The sequence below is a fragment of the Tetrahymena thermophila genome (genome assembly GCF_000189635.1).
Source record: "Tetrahymena thermophila SB210 genomic scaffold scf_8254659, whole genome shotgun sequence".
NCBI lineage: Eukaryota > Ciliophora > Oligohymenophorea > Hymenostomatida > Tetrahymenidae > Tetrahymena > Tetrahymena thermophila.
This window is the reverse complement of record NW_002476426.1, coordinates 83,720-105,666: the sequence shown is the minus strand read 5'-3', so window position 1 is coordinate 105,666 and position 21,947 is coordinate 83,720. Positions and strand designations below refer to the sequence as shown.

The following is a 21,947-nucleotide window of genomic DNA, read 5'->3' as shown; positions in this document are numbered from 1 at the left end:
CAATAAAAATGTAAAAAATTTAATTTAATTATATTAACTTTATAACTCATTTAATAAATTTTGTAATAATTTATCCTTATATTAGTATTAACGTTTCTAACATATATATTTATTTTTTATTTATAATTGTAAATAAATTAATTAAGCTCTTAAAACGCTTCTGATATTTTATTATAAATTAACTTACCTTAATTAAATAATATTAGCTTACATTAACACCATTTAAAAAATTAAAATATTTAAAAAAAAATTATTCATCAAGAAATAATTAGATTAAAATGCCTTTTTAATTTTGGATAGGCTATACTAATTAATGTTTAATTAAAAGAAATTTAGAAAACTTAATAATGTAAAAAAAAAAAAAAATTAAGATTATTGAAAATAGTATATTAGATTAGTAATCATTTAGAAGTTTTTTTTTTTAAAGTATGGTGATTATTTAAAAAAATTAAAACTTTGATTATATACTATGAATATAATAAATATTATTTTATATTTTAAATTCATAAAAAATCAAAAAATAAAAAAAATATATATTTTGAGGAGCTTATTAAAATTATAAAATAAACCATGATAAATTTAAACAATTAAATCAATAATGTAAACGGTATTTTTAACATAGAATATTTATTTATTAAATTATTTTTTCATCGATTAATATATTCAATTTATAAGAGTTTTTCATTTGAAAAAAGTTTTTTACTTTTATAATAAAGATTTTTTTGGCAATAAAGGTAGTTATTGTAGAGATTTGATGGCTAAAAAGAATGAAAATAAACTAAATTGGGCTTTGTTGTTCTGGTATTTTTTGAAATATAAAAATATATATTTACATTTTAATAATTTAAGAATCAATAATTAATCATATTTTTTGTTATTATGACTATTATTATATTGTATTGCTTTGTTGGTATATAGAAGAGTATGTACAGTTATTTGCAAAATTTTCATTTGTAGATCTATTTTATATGTCTTGATTAAGATAATCAGAGTATTCTTGACTTATATTAGAAAGCCTAGATCCATCATTATTGTTGTTATTATTATATTATCCTACACCTCCATTTCCTTGCTTATTAATTGAACCTCGAAGTTTATTAATCCCATAACTTTTACTCCTTTTATTTTACTGAGCTGAAGATGGATTTCCTAATGCAGAATTCTATCCTTCTCTATTAGTTATACCAATTAATGCATTATTATAAGAGTTATTTATTGAACTATTTGTTGAGGGGTGGTGACTATATAGGGTTTTATTTGCTTCATTTCTATTATTTTTTTGATAATTTATTTTAGATAATAGTAAATATTGTATTAAATCTTACCTAGATCTTGATCTTATATTATATATTGTTGATAAATCTTTTACTTTTGTGATATGAGGACCACTACCATTTCCATTTGCGCTATCTGATGTTTTATAAAAAATGTGATTAATTTAATTCTTAAATAATTGTGTTTTAGTAAATACCTTAATGAGGTAACGAAAGAGGGTAGGAATTTTATGTATTTGAAATGTTTTTGATTTCTTTAAGATTGTTTCCAAAATTTTAATTGCTGTTTTCCATCAATTCTATTTTAACTTTCAAGTAATCGCTATTTTTATTATTACTCATATTTGTGATATTTAAACTGTTATTTGGGAGTTAAGGAGTACGTGTTTTTCTTACATTTTTAAGAGGTGATGGCTAAACCATAGTTAAAGGAGGCGTTTACCTATTTGACTATACAAAAATATTGATCTTAGTAATATTTTGATAATAAGTTACTTTATAATCTTTATTAATAGTATTTTCACTATATAATCCTTGAGTTTAAAGATGTTGGGAATTGGTATTATTTAAACTAATAGAAGTATTATTCGAATTATTTTCTTTTCTTCTATTTTCCTATAAATTATAATATCATTCATGTTATTTTAAATCTAAAGGCAAACTAAAAAATTGCATTTTTTTACTTTCTAAAAATATCATCTCATTTTATCAAAAATATCTCACTAAATTACCAAAAAATTTTACTCATAAATAATCTGAAAATCTATAAAATCAATTAGAATATTAAAATAATTTAACTAAAATTTAATAATTTATTTTTCTAAAATCATTTTAATTAAGGTATTTAATGTTCATTTATTCATTTTACTCTGGGTATGAAAATTATAATTTGGTTTCTAAAATTTTAATAAGCATTTAGGTGTTAAATTGATTATAGATGATTATGAAGTAGACTAATAAATTGAGTGATCAATTGATTGAGCGAGTGGGTAAGTGTGAGTGAGTGTAAGAAATTATAACGTTATCAATATTAAGTAAAGAATAAATTAAAATACTTGATTCATTTTTTCTAAAACCTTAACTCTTTCCTACAAAAGTGCATAGTTAGCAAGTTTTGATGAGTTTTCTTAGTCAGATTACTCATACATTTTTAATTTTTAAGTTAATTTTTCAACTTCCTATTTATACTTTTAAGACTATTCATTTAATACTTGGTTATCCTTTTTAATTTATAGTAACATTGCTTTACTATTATCTAACAATTCATTTCTCGCCTATTCAGATTCATCTATTTTTTGCTGCTGAGATTCAGAATATAATTTAAGTTATTGCTCAATCTAATTTAATAAGAAGTAATTAAGAATAAAATAAATCTTGTATTGCTCATCTAGCTTGCTTAAGTTGCTTTAATTACTATAATTAACACCAACTTAATTAAACTATTCTAAGATTTTTAATGAACTAATTAATGTTATTAGTTCTTTACCCTAATGTGGCGTCGAATATCGCTTTCATTTTTTTATAACATTTTTTCTAAGCCTTCATATTCTGTATTCATTTGCCTATTTTTTTATTTATATCAACTGTTATTTCTTTGATTGTTTGAAAAAGGTCCTTATGAACTGTTAGCCACTAACTATAAGTTCAATATAAGATAAGGAAAACTATTTAATAAGCCTTAAATTGAATAAATAGATACAAGCAAAAAACAAATAGGACCTTTATTTATATTCTAAAATATTTACTTGAGCATTTCATCTAAAGACTAAATAAATACATCAAAGCATTGCGCTAATCTTTAGCCAAGATTATTACTTTGACTGATGCTTATTTCATCTATTTTGGTTTTGAATTATGTTTTATTATCTGACGTCAAAATCCTATCTCCATTAGTTTTTATCTACGCATAAAAATATATTTATATCAAATATGAGTGATGCAAATCATCTATTTTTGACTAATTGAAAATGAAAGTAAACAAATTTACTTTTTCCAATACATCCTAACATATCTATTCTAACATTATATTTATGTCTCTCAATAAGACTATTCTATATGGTTACTTTTGAACTAAAAGGAGCCTATGTTTCTTCCTTTATTATTTCTTAAAGAATGAATACCTTACTTATTAAATACCTATATTAGTTTAACTTATTTTGTTTTTTGTTATTTGTGATATTGCTTTTATTAATTAACAAACATATGAATCTCGTTACCCCAAAGCATGCCTTGAAAAAAAGAAATACATTCATAATTTATTTTTTTTTGGTTGACTGATAGTTAATCTTCATTTTTCAATCATTTACAGATGTAAATCTCATTTATTTTTTGATCTAATTATCAAAATTTTCTTGGCTATTAATAAACTATATTCTTAACTCTCCAACTGATCTTAATTATATCCGCAATTACAAATATGTAGCATGTATAAATTATTTATGGACAAAGTAATCTTACTTAAAACTTTTGATATAAATGAGAGTAAAAGTTATTTTTTTATTATATTTCATTTTATTTTAGTCTATTTTTGATTTAAAGTGTAAATTTGTAATAATCCCAATAATATTTATTATTAATAATTTTAATGTTTTGAATTAATCGTATTTAGGGTTTTAAATCTAAATTCAGAAGGATTAAATGTATTGAAGTATATTTATTTTAATTTCTCATTAAAAATTTATTTTTTGAGAGTAAATCAAAATGAGTCATTATTAAATATTATTTAACTTTAAATAATGAATGAAAGTATAATAAATTTAGACATTTAAAATATAAATCAATTAATATGAAATTACTAATAAGAACTTCTTTTACATTCAAAAAAAGTAGTAAAACATTTAGCTAATTTGATATAAATATAACTTAATTGCTATTATTCAAAACTTTTCAGTGATTTATGTTAAAATTTGGTTGCATAAGGTTAGTTTACTCAGGTTGATAAATATGCTTAGGAACCTACTTAACTTCTTATTGTTAGACTTAATTTTACTATTGTTATTACTGCTATTGTTGATTTACATATTGCTATTAAATATATTACTAATTCTTGTCTGCATCAACTAAACTAGTGGTGAACTAATCTAAAGCTTCTTGTCCAAACAAGTAAACATAATTTTTTTCTGCAAGCTATAAATCTGCCTTTATATCTTCTGCTCTTTGTGGATTATTTATCATAGCCAATCTAGCATTAGTCATTCCCATTTCCATTTGTAGCTTAGCTTATGAGGCCATTTGAGGATTTTTTTCGAATTCTTTCTTTTAAATGACCATCTATTTAAGCATATATTCTTCTCTTTCTTTTTTAAGCTTTTAGACTATTTCATTTTTTTGTCTCTCTAATTCTTCTTAAGTGATTTCTCCTCTCATCATTCTCTATTCGTTCATTCTTAGCATCTATTAAGCCTAAAATTAGTTATCTCCAAGAGATCTCTTTTTTGCAAGTCTGAATTTTTTCTTCATTTCTGCAATTGCCATCTCTCTTAGTGGACTATTAGGAATATCAACTACTGTGTAAAATTTCTTGGTACGCCAGTTAATATATTTTTCAGGGATAGGTTTATCTTTGCCAATATCTTCGAATTCATCTCTCTCTTCATTATCATTTTTCTTTTCTTCTTCTTAGTCATCATCACTATCATAATTTGTTTGGTCTTATTTGTTTATGATAACAGATTTCTCTTCTTCAGACACTTATTAATATTACTTTAATTCCTACTATGACAAAGGTATGCTTTTATTTGTACTGATTACCAATATAAATTCCCTTAAATTACCACAAACGCCCTATATTAATCATTTTTTAAAGTATAAGCTATATAGAAATCAAAATTATACCTTATCAAAAGGATTAAAATATTCTCCCTATAAATTCTTCCACAAATAAGGCAATCTTCTTGCATCACCAATTTCCTTGTAACTCAAATTACTTATTATCTATTTATTAGATCTTCTTAAAATCAATTATAAATTAGTATATTATTATTACGTTTACAGTGTGTTATCCAGTTAGAAGTGCATAGTAAACAAATATTCTTAGGTTCAATAATAAAGGAATCACACTTACTTTTTTACCTTATAATGTACGGTTAGAACTCAAAAAGATAAACCTACATACATTTAAATTTCAAAAAGATTTTTTTCAAAATATATATTTGGTGAAAATCTTATTTTTACTAAAGACCAAAGAGGATAGACATCCCTAAAATAAATAAATAATAATAAGGATGATTTCCTGCTCCTATGCATTTATTGAAGACAGTTGAATGATACTCTGTTTTTGCTGTGCATCTTTTTATAAAAATAAATTAATAGTGGAACAAATAATTATATTTTCTCATTTTTGAAAATTATAAATAGATAGAAACTAAATTAAAATTACTTATGGCAAATTTAGCAATGGAATGATCTAGCAACTTTAGGTGTTTGGCATGGCATGCAAAATATTTTGTCATTATTTTTCAATTCTGCTTTAGTTTAAATTGCACGCTGAAACTCTTCTTTATCTTCAGGTCTATCAAAATATCCAGGACTAATAAAGTAAGTAAGAATGTAAGCTGAAGCTACAAATCCAGCTAAAACAAGATGGTAAAACTAATAATTTTATTTTAATAACATTATAATACCATAACTACTTATTAATTTGATAAAAATACTAAAAAGTCTTCAGTATCTTCTTTAATAATTGCAAACTCTCTAAATCCATTAACTAAATATGTGAGTAATAAGCAGAATGCTATGGGATAACCTAATTAATAACAAGTTATATTAATTTATATAAAATAATATTAATAATAAATACCTGCAAGCTAAGAAATTGGTCTTGGTAAGCACTTTAAAAAACTTTAGCATTGCATAATTAAGCTATCAATAGGATCAGTGATCTAACTTCTAAAAGATTTAAATGCAGAATATATAGGATTAAATAAAGGAACCATTCTCAAAAACCCCATACATAAAGTACATTCAAATAGATCATAGAAAAAAAACGCCTTTCTTTCTCCCCACAGCCCTTAAATAAAAAATTTGAGCATCATTTTTATTGCTTTTTTATTTATACCTAATTCTAATAATTCTTATTTTTAATTTTACAAAATTAAAATAATTAATTAATTAACAATTAATCTAAAAGCTTAATAATACAATTTAAATGTAAAATCCAAGATACAATTTTAAAGAAAAAGAGATTTACCATAGATGAAGCTGATCTTATCGATTTGATCGAAATTAATCATATTTCGATAAGGATAATAAAGCTTAATAATAAATATATTTTAGCATATAATAAATTCCAAATTAATTAGTACTACCAAATAAGCAAATAATATATTAATTAGAGAAATAATAAAACAGTAAAATAATATTTTATTTGTAAAAAATTAATTATTAATATTTGGTAAGTCAAAGCTGAAGCAGTCAGAAAGTATTTTATTTATAATTTTAAAAAATTATAGAAAACATATTTAATACATAAAAAAAGAATTTTATTTTTAATTCACTTATTTATAAAATAAATAGACATATTAATGTAAATTTGAGAAAATATTTAATAATAATATTACCATACAAAATAAAAAATATCTTGACTTTTAATATATCTTTATATACAAACATATAATAGCACTTAAATTAGTAAAATGTTATATCTATTTGTAAATTAACATACATAAAATAAATTTTAATTTTAAAACAGAATAAATAAATAATTAATGTAATATAGAGAAAATAAATATTTTAAGTATGTTTTAAAAACAAATTAATGGTATTATATTTTAAAAGTATTTAATTATTTAAATTACTTTGATCGATACTGTTGGATGCTTGATTTTTTTCAGAATAAACTTAAAAAAAAGAAAGTTATTTTAATAAATATTTTTCAAATTCTTATTTTGATCAATCTGAGGCTTAGGTTATTTAAGAAAGAAGTTCTTCTGTCCATTTTTTGTTATTATATTTGCTTATTAAATCACTTTTCTTTTCTACTTTATCAATAAGGAAGCCTATTAGTTTACGCTTAAAGTTTCTTTCTCTTTTAAATTCTGAAAATTTATCTCCTTTGACTTATTATATTTAATTTTAAAATTAAACAGGTGGTTTCTCAAAGTCAGTTTTCTCAATTTAAATTAACTCGTCTTAAATATCATTTTCCATTTCTCTGAGCTATCCTTTTATCTTCTTTTCATCTTTTTGATTGTTATTATGCATGGTTTTGCAATCCTTGATTAAGTTATTAAACTGCTAAATAAATTATTTTTTGTCCAGTATCTGCTATATTTTTGTTTAATCTTTTGAATATTAATGAGTTTATGAGTATTCTATAACCTTCTTTTTGAGATCTTCTATATTCCAATCAATAAATTCTTTAGGAAAAGGTGATGCAGCAGACTAAGGACGAACCAAATTATGCTTATTGCTATGATTATCTTAACTATTTTAATTGTTGAAGTATAAATGAGATCTTGCAGTTTAATTAGTAAGTGCTGATTAAGGTCTGTGAGTATGAGCTCCTTCTGTGTGCTTTCCAACACTGCTATGCAGTTATCTTGAAGAATTAGGTCTTGTAGTAGCATTACTTCTGCCATTTATAGTTGAAGAAACTTGTCTTTTATGTTTAGCCTATTATTTTGGCTTCATATTATCATAAGCATCCATTACATCTATAAAAGTTTTATTTTTAATTCCTAAATGATATCTTTTCTCCTATTCCTCTTTGATTTAGCTAATTTTTAAAGCATTGATAAGTTGCTATGTAGGTGCAGAAGTTGTTTTTGTTAACCTCTTGTATACATTTACACTTTTTTTAGGTCCATCAAATTATTTTTTCTCTCTAAAAAACTTATCTGGATCGTTAAAATCTTTTTCTTTCACTATTTATTTGGTAAAAATTTTATTTCATTTAATTTATAAAAGCAGTTTGCTAAAACATAAAATAAAATTCCAATAATTTTTAAATTAAAATCTACCAAACAGAATTATTTGAGTTAAATAGAAAATTATTTTTTTTAATTAGAAAATTTTAAATATTATTTTATTATAAATTGAATTTATACATGCATCTTAGTAAGCTAGTTTTTCTTGATTTGCCATATCTTAAAATAACCTTTCTTAGATTTCTTATTTCTTTTTAAAATTGATCATCTTGTACTTATGCTTTGCAGCATCTCCATCCATGTTATCAAGCTTAGTTTATTTGTAAATTTTAATTATTCCTTTTTTTTGTCTCTCCTCTTCATCTTAAATTAAATCATTGAGCTATTCCATAGCTAATCTACCTTATCTCCTCTATTCTCTTTCTTCCTCCTCTATTTTCTTTGACTTATATTAAATCTAATCTTTAAGAATAAAAATTAAACATAAAATATGTAAAAATATATTAATTAATTGATTGGATTTATAAAAATATTAGAAAATGTAAATAAAATTATTTAAAGCTAATTATTTTGGAAGTATTTTTAATAATTTTTAAAGAATGTAATTTTTTTTTAGTTAAATAAAGAATTCTTAATCCCAAAGAAAATATTATTTTTGACCATTCAATTAAGTAACAAAAATTTATTTATTTATTTACTTTCTTCTATTTTAAGTATTTATCCTATTGTAAATCCCTAAGGTCTATTTACTTTAGGTTTAGTTATCTCTGTCATAAAAAAATCAATTTAGTCTTAATCTTCAACTTCATTCTTTTTTGAATTCTAAATTTTTTACTGTATTTTGGTAAAATCCATTTTCCGTTACTTTATATCATTAATTTTTTCTTTTAGTTATGTTCTGCGATAATCAGAGAAAAGTGAGAGCATTTCTTTTTCATCTATTGCTTGATTTAGCATAACAGCAAGCTTTTTATCTGCATTTTCTCTATTTTTTCTATTAACATAGTTTTTTTTTGGATCTTCTCCTCCCACTGTTTCTATGTGAAAGTCATCTTAGTATGACTAATCTCTTATTTTTTTCATGATATGAGCAGTTTCTTTGTTGAATTCTTCTTCCTCCTTTTAAACATTAATCTTTTCTTACTACCTATCACCAACTAAATTTTAATTCATAACAACAAAGTTAACTCCACTAGCTAGTGCAGCTGCACTTTACTTAACTCCATCTAGTCTCTCCTTGTTATTTGATACCTTCTTGTGAATATACATCACAATATTTTTATTTTTGAATTCATTAAAATTTGAATTATCTTTTCTTAGACTATGTTTTTGAGCAGTCTTTTGGATAATGAAACCAGTGTATCCCAGATTATCCATCATAAAAATTAAATATTTTAATAGTTTGTGCTTTTTTTTTTATTAATCTTAGTTGTCTTATTTGAATTTCTAATTTTTATTAACAAATTTTTTATCTTAAAAATGTAATTCTAAATTATATTATAGAAGTTAGATCTAATTACAAAAAATTATGCTTTTTTTTAGTGTATAAATTTGAAAAAAAAATTCTATTCCTTGTACAGAACCTACGAATGAATGTATGAGTGTTTCAATTCAAAAATAAAGAGTTTTTAATAATAAAGTTAAAAGATAATCAAAAATTTAACATTTAACAATATAAAATAATATATAAATAAATTGAAATATTTACACATTTTATTTAAACAAATTTATTCTTGAAAAGTAAATTAATTGATTTTTTATTGAAATTATTTTAATTAATTATTTTTAAATATCTATAATACTAGCTTTATACTAATCAATCAATCTTCCATCTGACTTGAGTTTGATACATAGGATTGTAAAAAGAAAACCCAGTTTCCTGTAGCTCACTTTCTTAGCAATTTTCCCTTACTTCGTTTTCTTCATTATTATTGATAAGAGATTTGTTGTTGATAAAATCTTCATCACACTATTTAATTTCTTTTTCTGATGATATCTTTTTATTTGTAAGTGAATAATTAAGATCTTTATTACAATCTTGTAAATTTTTATTCCTAATTTAATATAAATTCAATAAGCATTAAAATCATACATTATTTCTACTTATTTTTTACTCTTTTTGATTATCATCTTTTAAAGACCTAATTCCATTTCTAATAGGTTCTATTTTCTGCTTAAACTATTTCTGTTTATATTAATATAATAATTATAACAATAACTCTAAGTTTTATATTATTTACCATAGTTTCTTCCCATAGTAGCTTATTTGAATAGTCTAACATTTCATATTCCAACTATAAACTACTGTAATAATTGATAATTTTTTCTATTTGGTTATTCAGCTCTACGCATTTCTATGTTTTAAATATTTATTAAGAACTCAAAATAATATAAATAATATACCTTTTAATCATCTCCACTTTTATTTTTTAAATTTATTAAAATTTTTCTTTGTTTATCAAGCTTTCTTAGCATATCTTTAAGTTTAGTTAAATCACTCAAGACAGATCTCAAGTAAAGTAATTTTTTCTAAAACATTTTTTCATGGATTTTAGTAGTGCTCTCTTTCTTATAACTAAGATCAGTAATTTTTTTCCATCCCTCAATCTATCAAAGTTGTAAAAATAAACAAATAAATTAAAATGAATGCAATAATATATTTTTCAATTCAAAACTATTTCTTTAAATGAAAAATTGTTTACTAATTATTCAGAAAATTGAATGAAAGTGTTGATAAGATTGTCTACGAATTCTTAGTTATCCATGTCAGCAATTTACTATATGCTCACAGAGCACTATTTCATTTTATTTAGTAATAGTGTAAAAAATTTCTCCATAACAAAAAATATCCTCAAGTCAAAAACCACTGTGTATTTTTCATAAAGTTAAATTATTGCATTTAGACATGGAAACCAAATATCAGGAAAATCTTTGAAAGATGCTTTCATAAGTTTTTTGAAAAACTCAAAACATTCTTACTAAAATTCTTAAGCAAAATTCTTCTTACTTAATCTATCAATTAATATATTTTTTTTTATCAGTTTAAACTAAGCTGCTTTTTTCTTTAAATTCTCATCTGTGAAGCATTTTTCTGCAATAATTTTTTCAATTTTTTAAACTTTTTCATTCTTTTATTTTATTTTAAAACAAAATTTAGTATTTCTTTTTAACTAAATAATTATTTTTATACCTCGCACTCTTTTTTGAACATATCAATTATTCTGCATAAATCTGACCAAAGGGTTACCTCTTATAATAATGTTTCTGTAGTTATACTCTATGCATCTAATGCTTTCTCTAATACTTTTGATTCATGAATCCAAGAATCCATAACTTAATTTAATTCTTCGAAGGATTTCATATTCTAAGCATAAGATTTTTTAATATCAAACAGATTATCAATGTTTTCTATTATATTAATTGGAACTTTAAGCCATTAAAGTTAATCTGGATTCAACACCTATGTTTATTCGGGTCCTCTCCTTTACAATATATTAGTTTAAGGTCTAAATCCACCTTAAGTAGTTGAATTTTGGAGTAACTTTTCATTTTGCTTATTTATTTATGGCATTTATTAATTTTTAGAGTTATTTTAAATTATTTAGCTAGCATTTTAATTTACTTTTAAATATCATTAAAAAAATAAGTTAGTTATTTTAAAATGAATTATTAAATAAGTACATCTATCAAAGAAGTTCTTTTTAAAGAAACTGTTAGAGGTTCTGAGTAAAGGGTCATTATTTACTGAATCATTTTTTTAATTGAAAATATTTCCATTTTTAATTTATTATTATTCATACTATTACTTCTTTTTTAATAGTAACTAACTCGACTTCTCTAAATCTTATGTAATTTAATTACTAGAAATCCTTATCTCAGAGGAACCTTCTCTCTTTGAAGAAGAAGCTGACGATATTGTGGTAGTTTTAGAAGTATCGTTATTTATTGATTAGTTTGCCTGCTAATATTTTCCATCCCTTACAAGAGAAGATCTTCTAATAAGTTTAACCTAACTCGAGTTAATTTGCTGACTAGTATTATTAGAATTCAAATCAACTCTGTGCTTTTGCTAAATTTGTATTTTGCTTGATTTTTTTATAATTTAAGGAGTTATTTCAAATTCTTCTTACTCCTCCTAAATAGACTAGTTATCTTTTTTTATATTTGATATTTATTCTCTAGCTTTCTCTCTGATTGTATTTTTTATGACCTATTATTAATTACTTTTTTCTATATGCTTTCTTTAAATAACATTCTTTTTTTTTGGCTTTTTTTCTTCATCAGAATCACTTTCTTCTATGTCATCTTAAAAATTTAACTCATATTATTCCATCTTTTTTTTATCAATTTCCAATTCTGCTTTATATTTTTCATCTTCTTCTTCATTTATGCTAGTCAGCTATCTTTTAGAATTACTTATTTGACTTTACTGTTACTATTATTTTATCTCCATAATAAGTCCATTCCAAACTTCAAACGTCATCAGTTAGTAGTAAAACAATTTATTAACTATTTTTTGCATTTATTTATAAGAAAATTATATAATCTATTTTACAATTCAATGAAAAAACTAGCATATTTAAATTTAACTTTTTTAGCTTATAATTTTTTAAATAAATAAATATTCGTATAATTAAATTACTCTACCTTATCTTAGATTCCTAATCTCCAAAGGCTTTAAGAACCTAAATACTTATGGGCCGCATGTCTCTATTACCTTTTCTAACTTTTAATAAATCTATACATTTTTCTTTTATATTTGAGGCTTTTTGCGTAACATTTTTAAGATAAAGTGCTCTTTTTTTCAACAAAAACTTTCGGTAAAATAGAACTTTAATAATTATACAATTTTTGAAGATCTTCAAACTAAAATTTGTTAAATTTGAAAATAATCTTTAAATGCCATAAAAATAAAAAAAAGCACAAAAGCAAATCATTCATTTTATTCTGTTAATTTTTTTAAAAAATTAATCAAAACAAAAATGTCTTATAAATATTTCTATCGTTTTACTAAATAATTATAGTTTAGAATTTATAATATAGTTAGATATTAATCACCATCCTTTGAAATTTAATTATTAATGTTTAAAAGCTTATGTATGAGAATTCCTTCATCTAAAGATGGAAATAATTTTATTCAATAAGAAGGAAATTAATTTTCAAATATTAGAAGTTTTAATGATTAAAGTAATGTAAATTTAAGTTTAAGAAAATAAATTAATTTAAAAAACTCTTATTACAAAATTCTAAATAAAAGAAAGAGTAAATTTATTTCATAATTTATTAATATTTTATTATTTAATTTTTAAAAAAATTATGTTTTATTAAAAAATAGAAATAATTTTCTTCAATAAGTATGAAATAATTTTAAAGTATAAGAAAATTTATGAGAATAAATAAATAAATTTTTACAATTCTTAAAAAAAATAAACTCAAAATTAATATTTTTAAAAAAAATTTATTTTATTTTAATAATATAGATAATTTTTTTTACTTTAATATAAAATCATATTCATTTTTTTAGTTATTACATCATATCTTATGGAAAAATATTCTTTTACAACATCTTGTTATTCCTCATTAGATATTTTAAATATTTTATTTATAGATTATTTTATATTTATAAAATATTTAATACGATTTTTATTAAAATTTTTTTATTTATTAGATAGAAAATAAAATTTTAACTTCTTCTGCAATTAGGTTCGTTATCTTGTTTAAATATTTTATTATAATATAAAAGTAATAAGGTCTGATTTTATTTTACTCTATTATTTAAACTTCTAATCATGGATATGTAAATCATCAGAAATTAACTATTTTACACAATTTTATGAAAAAAGCAATTACTAAATCTAGAGAGATTAGTAACCCATCGGGATTGATTAGGAACATTCATTTGAATTAAATATAGCTATAAAAAATTAGAAGGAATTAAAAGAGTAGTATATTAAATTTAGGTATTCAAAAAAACTTAAAATTTATTTAAAATAGCATCACACGCTATTAAAAAAAGGTAGACAATTTAATCATTTATTTGTTTTAAATAAAAAATTCAAGTGATTTTAGACCTGAAATGCAGGAGATTTAAAAAACATAAATCGAATTTGAAATATGTTTGTTTATTTAAAAAAAGAATAATTAATTTACAGTCAAGCAAAATTCAATAAATAAATGATATAAATATACACTAAACAGAAATATTTATTATATTAATTCAACTACTTATTAAAATATTCTTTTGTTTATAGTACTAAATAACATTTATTAGAGTTTATCTACTTAATTTTCTTAGTAATAATATTCACAATTTTTAGACAATAATCTTTATTAAAATAATAAATAAATTTATATATAAGTTGAGAAGTATGTTTTGTTGTATTTAAGTTTTTTCATCTTTTATTTTAATCTTTTACTGAAAAGCTTTGAATATTTCAATCTATATTTAAATATTATTCAAGCATTCATTAATTGATACTAGCTTATGGGTTGATTTATTAGGGATTTGTATTCACAGAGTTGCTTATAGATTACTAGGTGGCATTACTATTAGTCTTTTTAATATCCTCGTAACGTAAATTAGGATTGAATTTTCTTTACCATCTGTCTGCTGGGATGAAATTCCATTTGTTCTTCATAAAAGAGTACAAATAAATAAAGAAAGCTGATAAAAATATCATAATAACAGTTAAAGAGATTATTAAATTGCTTGAAGGTATTTCAGTATACTATGAGCAGGAGACTTGATAAACAATTAGAGCAGCAATTTTGAATATTATGTTGAATCCGAGCGAAAAATTACAATAATTAAGACATATATTATTTCTTAGGATAAGAGCTGCAAAAGAAGTTATCCAAGAGGAAATAAATAAGACATCAGAAAAAATGTATAAAACTATATATGCAATAGATGCTTCTTACTTAGAAATATAAATCTTAGCATAAAATAAGCACATCTACAATACTACTAAGGTTGATATGAGAAGTTCTGAAAATATTATGATTTTCGCAGTAGTAACTATTTTTTATTTTTCTTGTTTTCTTTTCATTTTCTCAAGTTTAGTCAATTTCTTTTTTTATTCTTTTCCTTTAATAATATCTGAGTCCATTTAAGGGTTGCTTCCGTTGCTAGGAGGTTTTGATGACAGCACATCTTCTGCGTTTTCTACAGGCTAGTTATCAATGTCGTTTTTCATATTGTTACTTTCCAAATCTAGATTCATTTTTATGATTTTGATAGGGTTTTTTATTGTATATTTTTTAAATAGAAATAGTGTAAACTTTTTTTAGTGAAATTAATTGTAAAAATTTGCTGATTTTTTTTTTTTTTGTAAATTATTAATTATATTAATGATAAGTAAAGCGTTTGCATAGTTTTAAACTAGAAGAAATATCGTAAAAGCATATAATTTATAAAATCTACAGGATGGATTTAAAAATATTGCTTACTATAGATAGTTTATGAATCACTCTGATAATATTTATTAATTTATTCATTTTTTTGTTCATTAGTGTGATAAAATAATCAATTAAAAGATAAAAAAGTACTTATTTTCTACTTTATTTTTTATTTTTATCCAAATTTAATAATATCTAAAAATATAATTTTAACTTTAAGCTGTACGATAATCATTAAAGATTTGTAATTTTCTAAAATATAATTTTTTTAAAATAGGTAAATATAAATTATTTTTAACTCTAAATATTTACTATATTTATGAATGACTTATTTATTTAATTAATTTCTATTTCATTTTAAGAATTTCTACTTACTTAGTAGTCCTTTAAATTCTTCTATTTATTTAGTAAAGTTAGAAAATAAAGTAGATTTTTTAAATTTTTATAATAAATTTTTTTTCTAGAATCTATTTATTTAAATTGCTTTGACAAAATCAATTCTTAATCTATTTTCTCAAATATATAAAAAAGCATATAATTCGAAAGAAGTGAATGAAATTTGAATTTTATTAAAAAATTAAAACTCTTTACAAATTATAAAAAAGTAAATGTAAATAATTTATTTATTTTTTTATTTTTGATTTATAAATATATATAGCTCAATAATATTTATTTTCAGGTAAAGCAGGAAGAACTTTGCCAGCACATTCACCAAATCCAACTCTGATTCTATTTATTTTATTGATTTTATTTAAATTATTAAAAATACAAATTTTAAGCAAATAAAAATTTACCCATTCTTTTCAGCAAAACCTTTCATAATAATTTAATCATTATCTTAGATGAAGGTTCTCTCTTTTCCTTCAGAAAGAGCAATTTTCTCAGTACCTTACCAAGAGAGTTCCAACATTGAACCGAATTCATGCTTTTAAGGACCAGAAATAGTTCCTGAAGCTAAGAGATCTCCTGCATTAAGAATACAACCACCGACGCTGTGATGAGTTAATTATTAGGCGATATTCCAGTACATATATCTTTATAAGATAATAAATGTAAATATTTATTTTTTAACTATTGAAAGAATGTAATTACTTATAATTTGATTTTGTAAGAATGTCGGCCTTAGTATTTCCGTCAGCATGTAAGTATACTTCTAAATTTATGTCCCAAGAAGTGTGTCTCTTTTCTTTTAAATAAGGAAGAGGTTCAGGGTTTTAAGGTTCCAAATCAACTCTGAACATTTCTAAAGCATCCAAAGTAACAATCCAAGGAGAAATAGTAGTACCAAAATTCTTGCCATTGAAAGGACCTAAAGGAACATATTCCCAAGCTTAGTGATCTCTAGCACTCCAGTCATTCATCAAAACAAAACCGAAAACTCTATCTTCAGCAGAATCAACTTTAACTGGTTCACCCATCTAATTTTTTTATTTAAATTAAAATAAATTGATATTATAGTTATTAAAAAATATAATAAATTCTATTTACCTTATTGGCAGGTCCACCTACAAAGGCAGCAACTTCCAATTCGTAATCAAGTCTCTTGCATTCAGTGAAAATAGGTTTTTCAGCAGTAGGAGGCTTTGCCTAACCTCTAGGACGATGAATATCAGTTCCAGAAACAACAACAGTTGAGGCTCTTCCATGATAGCCAATCTAAATTTTATTTTTAGAAAATTTATTTGCTAAGATTAAAACAATATTTTTTTATTTATTTTAAATGCTTTATTTTGATAAAATATTATTTTGATCTATTTGTTATTTTTTACTTTAAACCATTAATTTTTGCTATAAGCTATTAATAACTTGAATAAACTATAATCTATATCCTTTTATATAAAATAATTTATTATTTGCTTACGGGTATGTGGAGCCAGTTGGGTTGGATAGCATTATCCTTTCCTCTAAACATAACACCGACATTATAAGCATGAGTATAGGAAGAGTAAAAGTCGGTATAGTCTCCAATTTGAGCAGGAAGATGAAGAATAATCTTATCAGTGTATGGGATAACAACTTTAGATTGGAGTTCTTTGTTGGTATCAAGAGCAGAACCTACGTGTAAGAGACTTTGTATAGTACGTCTGACTTCTTACCAATGAGGACGAGTTAATTCCATGAAACTGTTAAGGGTTTTTCCTTAAAAGACCTTGTGGCTCAATTTAGAAAAGAGTTCACCATTTAACAATCCCTATCTTTCAGCTTCTCTTAAATCAATAATGAAGTCGCCTATTTGTTTAAAATAAAATTTAATTTTCTAATATCCACTTAATTCGTTTAATAATTTTGATATGATTTATTCAAATATTATTTTTTTATCATTCGAAAACTAATTCATAAGCATTCTAGGATTTCGAATCATTTACTAAAACTGATTGATTGAAAGCTTGATTTCCTATGATTTTAAATGAACTAGTATTTCCTAATTTTAATGGATTTTGTTAATGAACTTTTGTATTTTCATTTGAGATGAAGTCTATCATTAAACTTTGTTAAAATTATGTTTTGAAAGATTTATTTGATTTATTACCAACTCTAGTAGCTGGTCTAGCGTCTTCTTTGTTGCATGCAGTTGAGAAGACACCAAAAGGAATGTTGTGGTATGAAAAATCAGAGTCTGCTGAAATTTGAATCCAAGTTTGAGTTTCCATTTTATTAAATGATTGTATTGACTTTTTGTTTATTTATTTATTTTAAAATGTAGATTTTAATTTTTACTATTTATTTATTTATTTTTTTGAAAAGATATATTTTACGATCGTTTATAAAAGAAAGAAATTACTTATGACGATTGTGCGCATTTCCCACCTTTATTTTCCATAAAGCACTCAAATCCTAAGACACAAAGAGGATTAATCCATAATAAAAAAGTGATTATTAACGAAATCAACATATTTTATCGCATTATTTAAGTTAAGTTTTTAACTAGAAATTTATTATTAATAAATATAATTATCATTTTTTTAATGACAGTAATTATTTTTAGATACAGATGACCCACCTTGAAAAATATAATTCTAATGCTTGATGTAATAATAGAAACTAATAGAAAAAAAACTTGAAAAACATAGCATTTCTTACAAAATATCATAAACAGTAGTCTTCTAAATCTTAATTTAATATTCTATAAAAATATAACCAATCATAAGTTTTACTTCTTATTAAAATTCATTTCAATATTTTACAAAGATTAATTTTACTTATTGATCCATCCTAACTAAATAAATGATTAATTACTTTATTATTTTTCTTTTACTTGAAATAGAATAGTTAAAGTATAGGAATATAACTAAAGTTTCTCTTACTTTATTCTTTAAAAATTTGATCTAAGTTCTAATATTAAAATTTTACAAATAAAACACACCTATCCTTTTTAACTACTCAAAAATAATAATTTTTTCTAATGTTATTATATTTATATATATATATTTCAATTTACTCTTATAAATACTATCAACTTTAATTAGAATCATAAATAATTCCAAAATCATCAATTAAAAAATTAAATATTATTTTAAAAGTATAAAAAATCAATAATTTTGTAAATTTTATGATTGGACTTTAATTACAAATAAAATAAATAAATAAGATTTTTTATTATTTTTCAATAAGCATTAATGAATTAGAATTAATCACATTTTTAAAAATTATCCAAAAATAAGCTTTTAAGTTTATTATTCATCTTACTTAGGCTATGAAAGAAATACAATAAATAATTAAATAAAATCGTTTATAGAATAAGTTTTAGTAAAAAAATAATTTTTATTAGAATATTATTTTAAAATAGAATAAAGATTTTGGGATTGTTAAAATAAATGCAATTAATAAACTAATTTATTTATTTATAAATAAATATTTATTTTTTTATGCAGTAATTAATATCTAATCTTAGATAATAAAAAGTATAAAAGTAAATAATATCTTAATAAAGTTTTAAGTAGAAATGACAGAATAAGTAGAAGAAAAAAATTTAAGACCTGCTCGCATATATAATTTTATTAAGCAAGATTACATAGATATGAGAGAATTGCCTGTAAAACATCAATTTAATAAATATAATACCATTTTAGCATTATTTAAAAATTTTTGTTATTCTAATCAGAATGTTAAGGTTTCTTCAGGATCTTATAGTATTTCTACAGAAGATAAAAAATTAGCAATTAAGTCTATAATTATGAGAAAAAAGAGGCAAAGAGGCTACGACAGAATTCTTTTCTAGACATAAAATACAGTAAGATCAAAGGAAGAAGAAGCAGAGTTAAAGAAAGACAGACATAGTTTTATTAATTACCTTAAAAGAAAATACAAGACATAGATTCCTGAAGAGTTACTAGATAAATCAAAATAAATTTAAAAGTAGCATTCAAGAGGATGGACAATCTCTGATATAATTTAATATGTTGAATAAAAAAATTGTAATACTTTTAAATTTATTATTATAATATTTAAAAAACATATAAATTATGGCTGACTGAGTTACTTAACATACTTAATTTTTATAATAATAATAATAGCTAAAAAAGCCATAAAAAAAGAATTAAAGAAGGAAGAAAAGACTAAGGACAAAAAGAAAAAAGAAAAGCAAGAATAAGAAGAATAGGAAAAAGATAATTTCAATGAAGATGAGGTAAATTTAAATAAGTAAATGTTTAAAGGATAATAAATCTATTTTTAAATAAAAGTCTTTTGAGGAGTTAGCTAACATTGATGATGATAATATAAATGATGAAAGTGGTGGTGGAGACTATGATGACTGAATAAATTAAAATAAATCATTTCAAAGCTAATAAATTTTAACTTAGATAGAAGTTCAACTAAATTTCTATTTATCTATCTATCTACCTTCCTAACCATCAGGGATTTAAATTACTAACTTAAACAAATATAAGAAAATCCAAGGTTGGACAATAATTAATTTCATAAATTGATCATGTATATATATAGCTATGATTTTAATCTTTAATATAAATAATTTTATGTTGTGTCTCCTTATTTATTCTTATTTCTAAATAATTCTTTTATAATTATAAATTAATTTTACTGAAATAGATTTATAGATATATTTATTAACAATTTAATAAACTTAATGTGCTGTCATATCACAAGTATATCTAAGATGCTCATTTTTAAACTATGCTTTATTGCAAATTCCTAACAAACTATTTTATTATTCATAGATGTATATAACGATAACATAACCAATCCTTTTAATTTGAAGCAAACTTTTAAATAAATAAACAAATAATATTTACCATCTCTTTTGCTATTTTATTTTGTATCAAACAATTCAATTAAATATCTTAGATTTTTTTGAATTATAAATTAAAGATCAAAAAGATAATTTTTAAATTTGCAAAAGCAAAAAATTCAGTAAATTAAGAAACAGAAATATTTAATTTTAGAAAGAAATGTTTGTTGGATCAAACGTTGATTAATTAAAAGTTAGGCCTGGACTCACTAACATAAATATGGAAGTTAACCAGCCTTTATCTGTTACTAAGACTTAAATTATAAGATCAAACGAAAATTAATAGTTAAATAATGCAGAAGTAATATTTTAGTATTTATAATATAATCAAATTCTTATTAATCAATTCTTAACAGATATTGGCTTAGCAAGAAATGTAGAAATCCATGCTTAGAGAATCCAAGAAGTAAGAGAAGTTAGATAAATTTTAAAAAACAATAGTTGAAAGAGCCGCAATTATCGAGAAAGAAAATAAACTTAAAAAGCAAGAAGATGATAGATTGAAGGTAATTTTTAGAAAATTAATTACTAAATTTTTGAATAAAATGTTATCTTTTATGATTTTTATCAATTCTGACAAGTTATTTTTATGTTGACTATAAAAAGTATTATTAAATTTAAAAAATAGGAAGAGAAAAAATAATTTTTGTTATCTAGAAATAAAAAATCTTTTGGTTAAGAAGAAGGCTCTATATTTTCAGTTCCTGAACAAAGAGAGCAAACTTTTGCTAAGAAAAAGGAAGCATAAACCACAAAACCCAAAGCTGAAGAAGATAAGAAAAAAAAAGAGCCAAATATGAAGCTTTCAGTAGTTTTTAAGGCAAATGAAGAAGTATAGCCTTCTGATCCTAGAAACAAAAGCTAATCTCCTAAATCAGCTAAGAAATCAGAAGTTAAAACTTCTAGTGGATATAATCCTTAAAAGAAAAATAAAAAATAAAATACTCATGCTTAAATGATAATTCCAGTAGTGAGAGAAGACTAAGAAAGCGAAAGTGAAGATGAAATAGATTACGATATATGCAATTTTACTGATGCTGAGGAGGCTGTCACTAAATACTAAAACATTAGACAACATTTATATTCATTGACTTGCAATAAAAAATATTGATTAAATTGATTTTCTTAAAGGTTTAAAACGTTTTTGATAAAAAAAAGTAA

General features: G+C 22.4%; 8 protein-coding genes across 8 annotated transcripts; 2 read left to right on the top strand and 6 right to left on the bottom strand. All coding sequences in view use genetic code 6, as the record gives it.

The window, feature by feature from the left end:
* Positions 1-862: 862 nt before the first annotated feature.
* Positions 863-3,522, bottom strand: TTHERM_00045040 (hypothetical protein; the record flags this gene model as incomplete). The annotated part of the gene is made up of 8 exons (XM_001014598.3): positions 863-1,268; positions 1,326-1,410; positions 1,472-1,724; positions 1,770-1,889; positions 2,330-2,611; positions 2,761-2,836; positions 3,020-3,174; positions 3,262-3,522. 8 exons carry the CDS (start codon positions 3,520-3,522, stop codon positions 863-865), a joined length of 1,638 nt encoding a protein of 545 aa, XP_001014598.4.
* A 638-nt stretch (positions 3,523-4,160) lies between these two features.
* On the bottom strand, positions 4,161-6,376 carry TTHERM_00045030 (DHHC zinc finger protein; the record flags this gene model as incomplete). The annotated part of the gene is made up of 7 exons (XM_001014597.2): positions 6,073-6,376; positions 5,927-6,018; positions 5,653-5,864; positions 5,448-5,561; positions 5,260-5,380; positions 5,109-5,207; positions 4,161-5,057 (listed from the first exon to the last, which is right to left on the bottom strand). Exons 1-7 carry the CDS (start codon positions 6,305-6,307, stop codon positions 4,161-4,163), a joined length of 1,770 nt encoding a protein of 589 aa, XP_001014597.2. The 5' UTR covers positions 6,308-6,376.
* A 787-nt stretch (positions 6,377-7,163) lies between these two features.
* Positions 7,164-9,673, bottom strand: TTHERM_00045020 (hypothetical protein; the record flags this gene model as incomplete). The annotated part of the gene is made up of 3 exons (XM_001014596.3): positions 8,839-9,673; positions 8,321-8,602; positions 7,164-8,137 (listed from the first exon to the last, which is right to left on the bottom strand). The coding sequence occupies exons 1-3, from the start codon at positions 9,518-9,520 to the stop codon at positions 7,164-7,166; spliced, it is 1,938 nt and encodes a 645-aa protein (XP_001014596.3). The 5' UTR covers positions 9,521-9,673.
* Positions 9,674-9,956: 283 nt separating this feature from the next.
* On the bottom strand, positions 9,957-12,920 carry TTHERM_00045010 (hypothetical protein; the record flags this gene model as incomplete). Its single annotated transcript, XM_001014595.2, has 8 exons — positions 9,957-10,194; positions 10,255-10,325; positions 10,381-10,494; positions 10,544-10,747; positions 10,843-11,268; positions 11,331-11,761; positions 11,822-12,649; positions 12,788-12,920. 8 exons carry the CDS (start codon positions 12,918-12,920, stop codon positions 9,957-9,959), a joined length of 2,445 nt encoding a protein of 814 aa, XP_001014595.2.
* Positions 12,921-14,604: 1,684 nt separating this feature from the next.
* TTHERM_00045000 (transmembrane protein, putative) lies at positions 14,605-15,363 on the bottom strand (the record flags this gene model as incomplete). Its single annotated transcript, XM_001014594.2, has 1 exon — positions 14,605-15,363. The coding sequence occupies one exon, from the start codon at positions 15,361-15,363 to the stop codon at positions 14,605-14,607; it is 759 nt and encodes a 252-aa protein (XP_001014594.1).
* Positions 15,364-16,197: 834 nt separating this feature from the next.
* Positions 16,198-18,189, bottom strand: TTHERM_00044990 (fumarylacetoacetase; the record flags this gene model as incomplete). Its single annotated transcript, XM_001014593.3, has 6 exons — positions 16,198-16,267; positions 16,333-16,572; positions 16,631-16,956; positions 17,027-17,194; positions 17,400-17,767; positions 18,069-18,189. The coding sequence occupies 6 exons, from the start codon at positions 18,187-18,189 to the stop codon at positions 16,198-16,200; spliced, it is 1,293 nt and encodes a 430-aa protein (XP_001014593.1).
* A 1,292-nt stretch (positions 18,190-19,481) lies between these two features.
* On the top strand, positions 19,482-20,295 carry TTHERM_00044980 (hypothetical protein; the record flags this gene model as incomplete). The annotated part of the gene is made up of 4 exons (XM_001014592.1): positions 19,482-19,571; positions 19,641-19,953; positions 20,053-20,165; positions 20,221-20,295. 4 exons carry the CDS (start codon positions 19,482-19,484, stop codon positions 20,293-20,295), a joined length of 591 nt encoding a protein of 196 aa, XP_001014592.1.
* Positions 20,296-20,862: 567 nt separating this feature from the next.
* TTHERM_00044970 (hypothetical protein) lies at positions 20,863-21,897 on the top strand (the record flags this gene model as incomplete). Its single annotated transcript, XM_001014591.3, has 3 exons — positions 20,863-21,087; positions 21,143-21,292; positions 21,415-21,897. The coding sequence occupies exons 1-3, from the start codon at positions 20,947-20,949 to the stop codon at positions 21,895-21,897; spliced, it is 774 nt and encodes a 257-aa protein (XP_001014591.3). The 5' UTR covers positions 20,863-20,946.
* Positions 21,898-21,947: the final 50 nt, after the last annotated feature.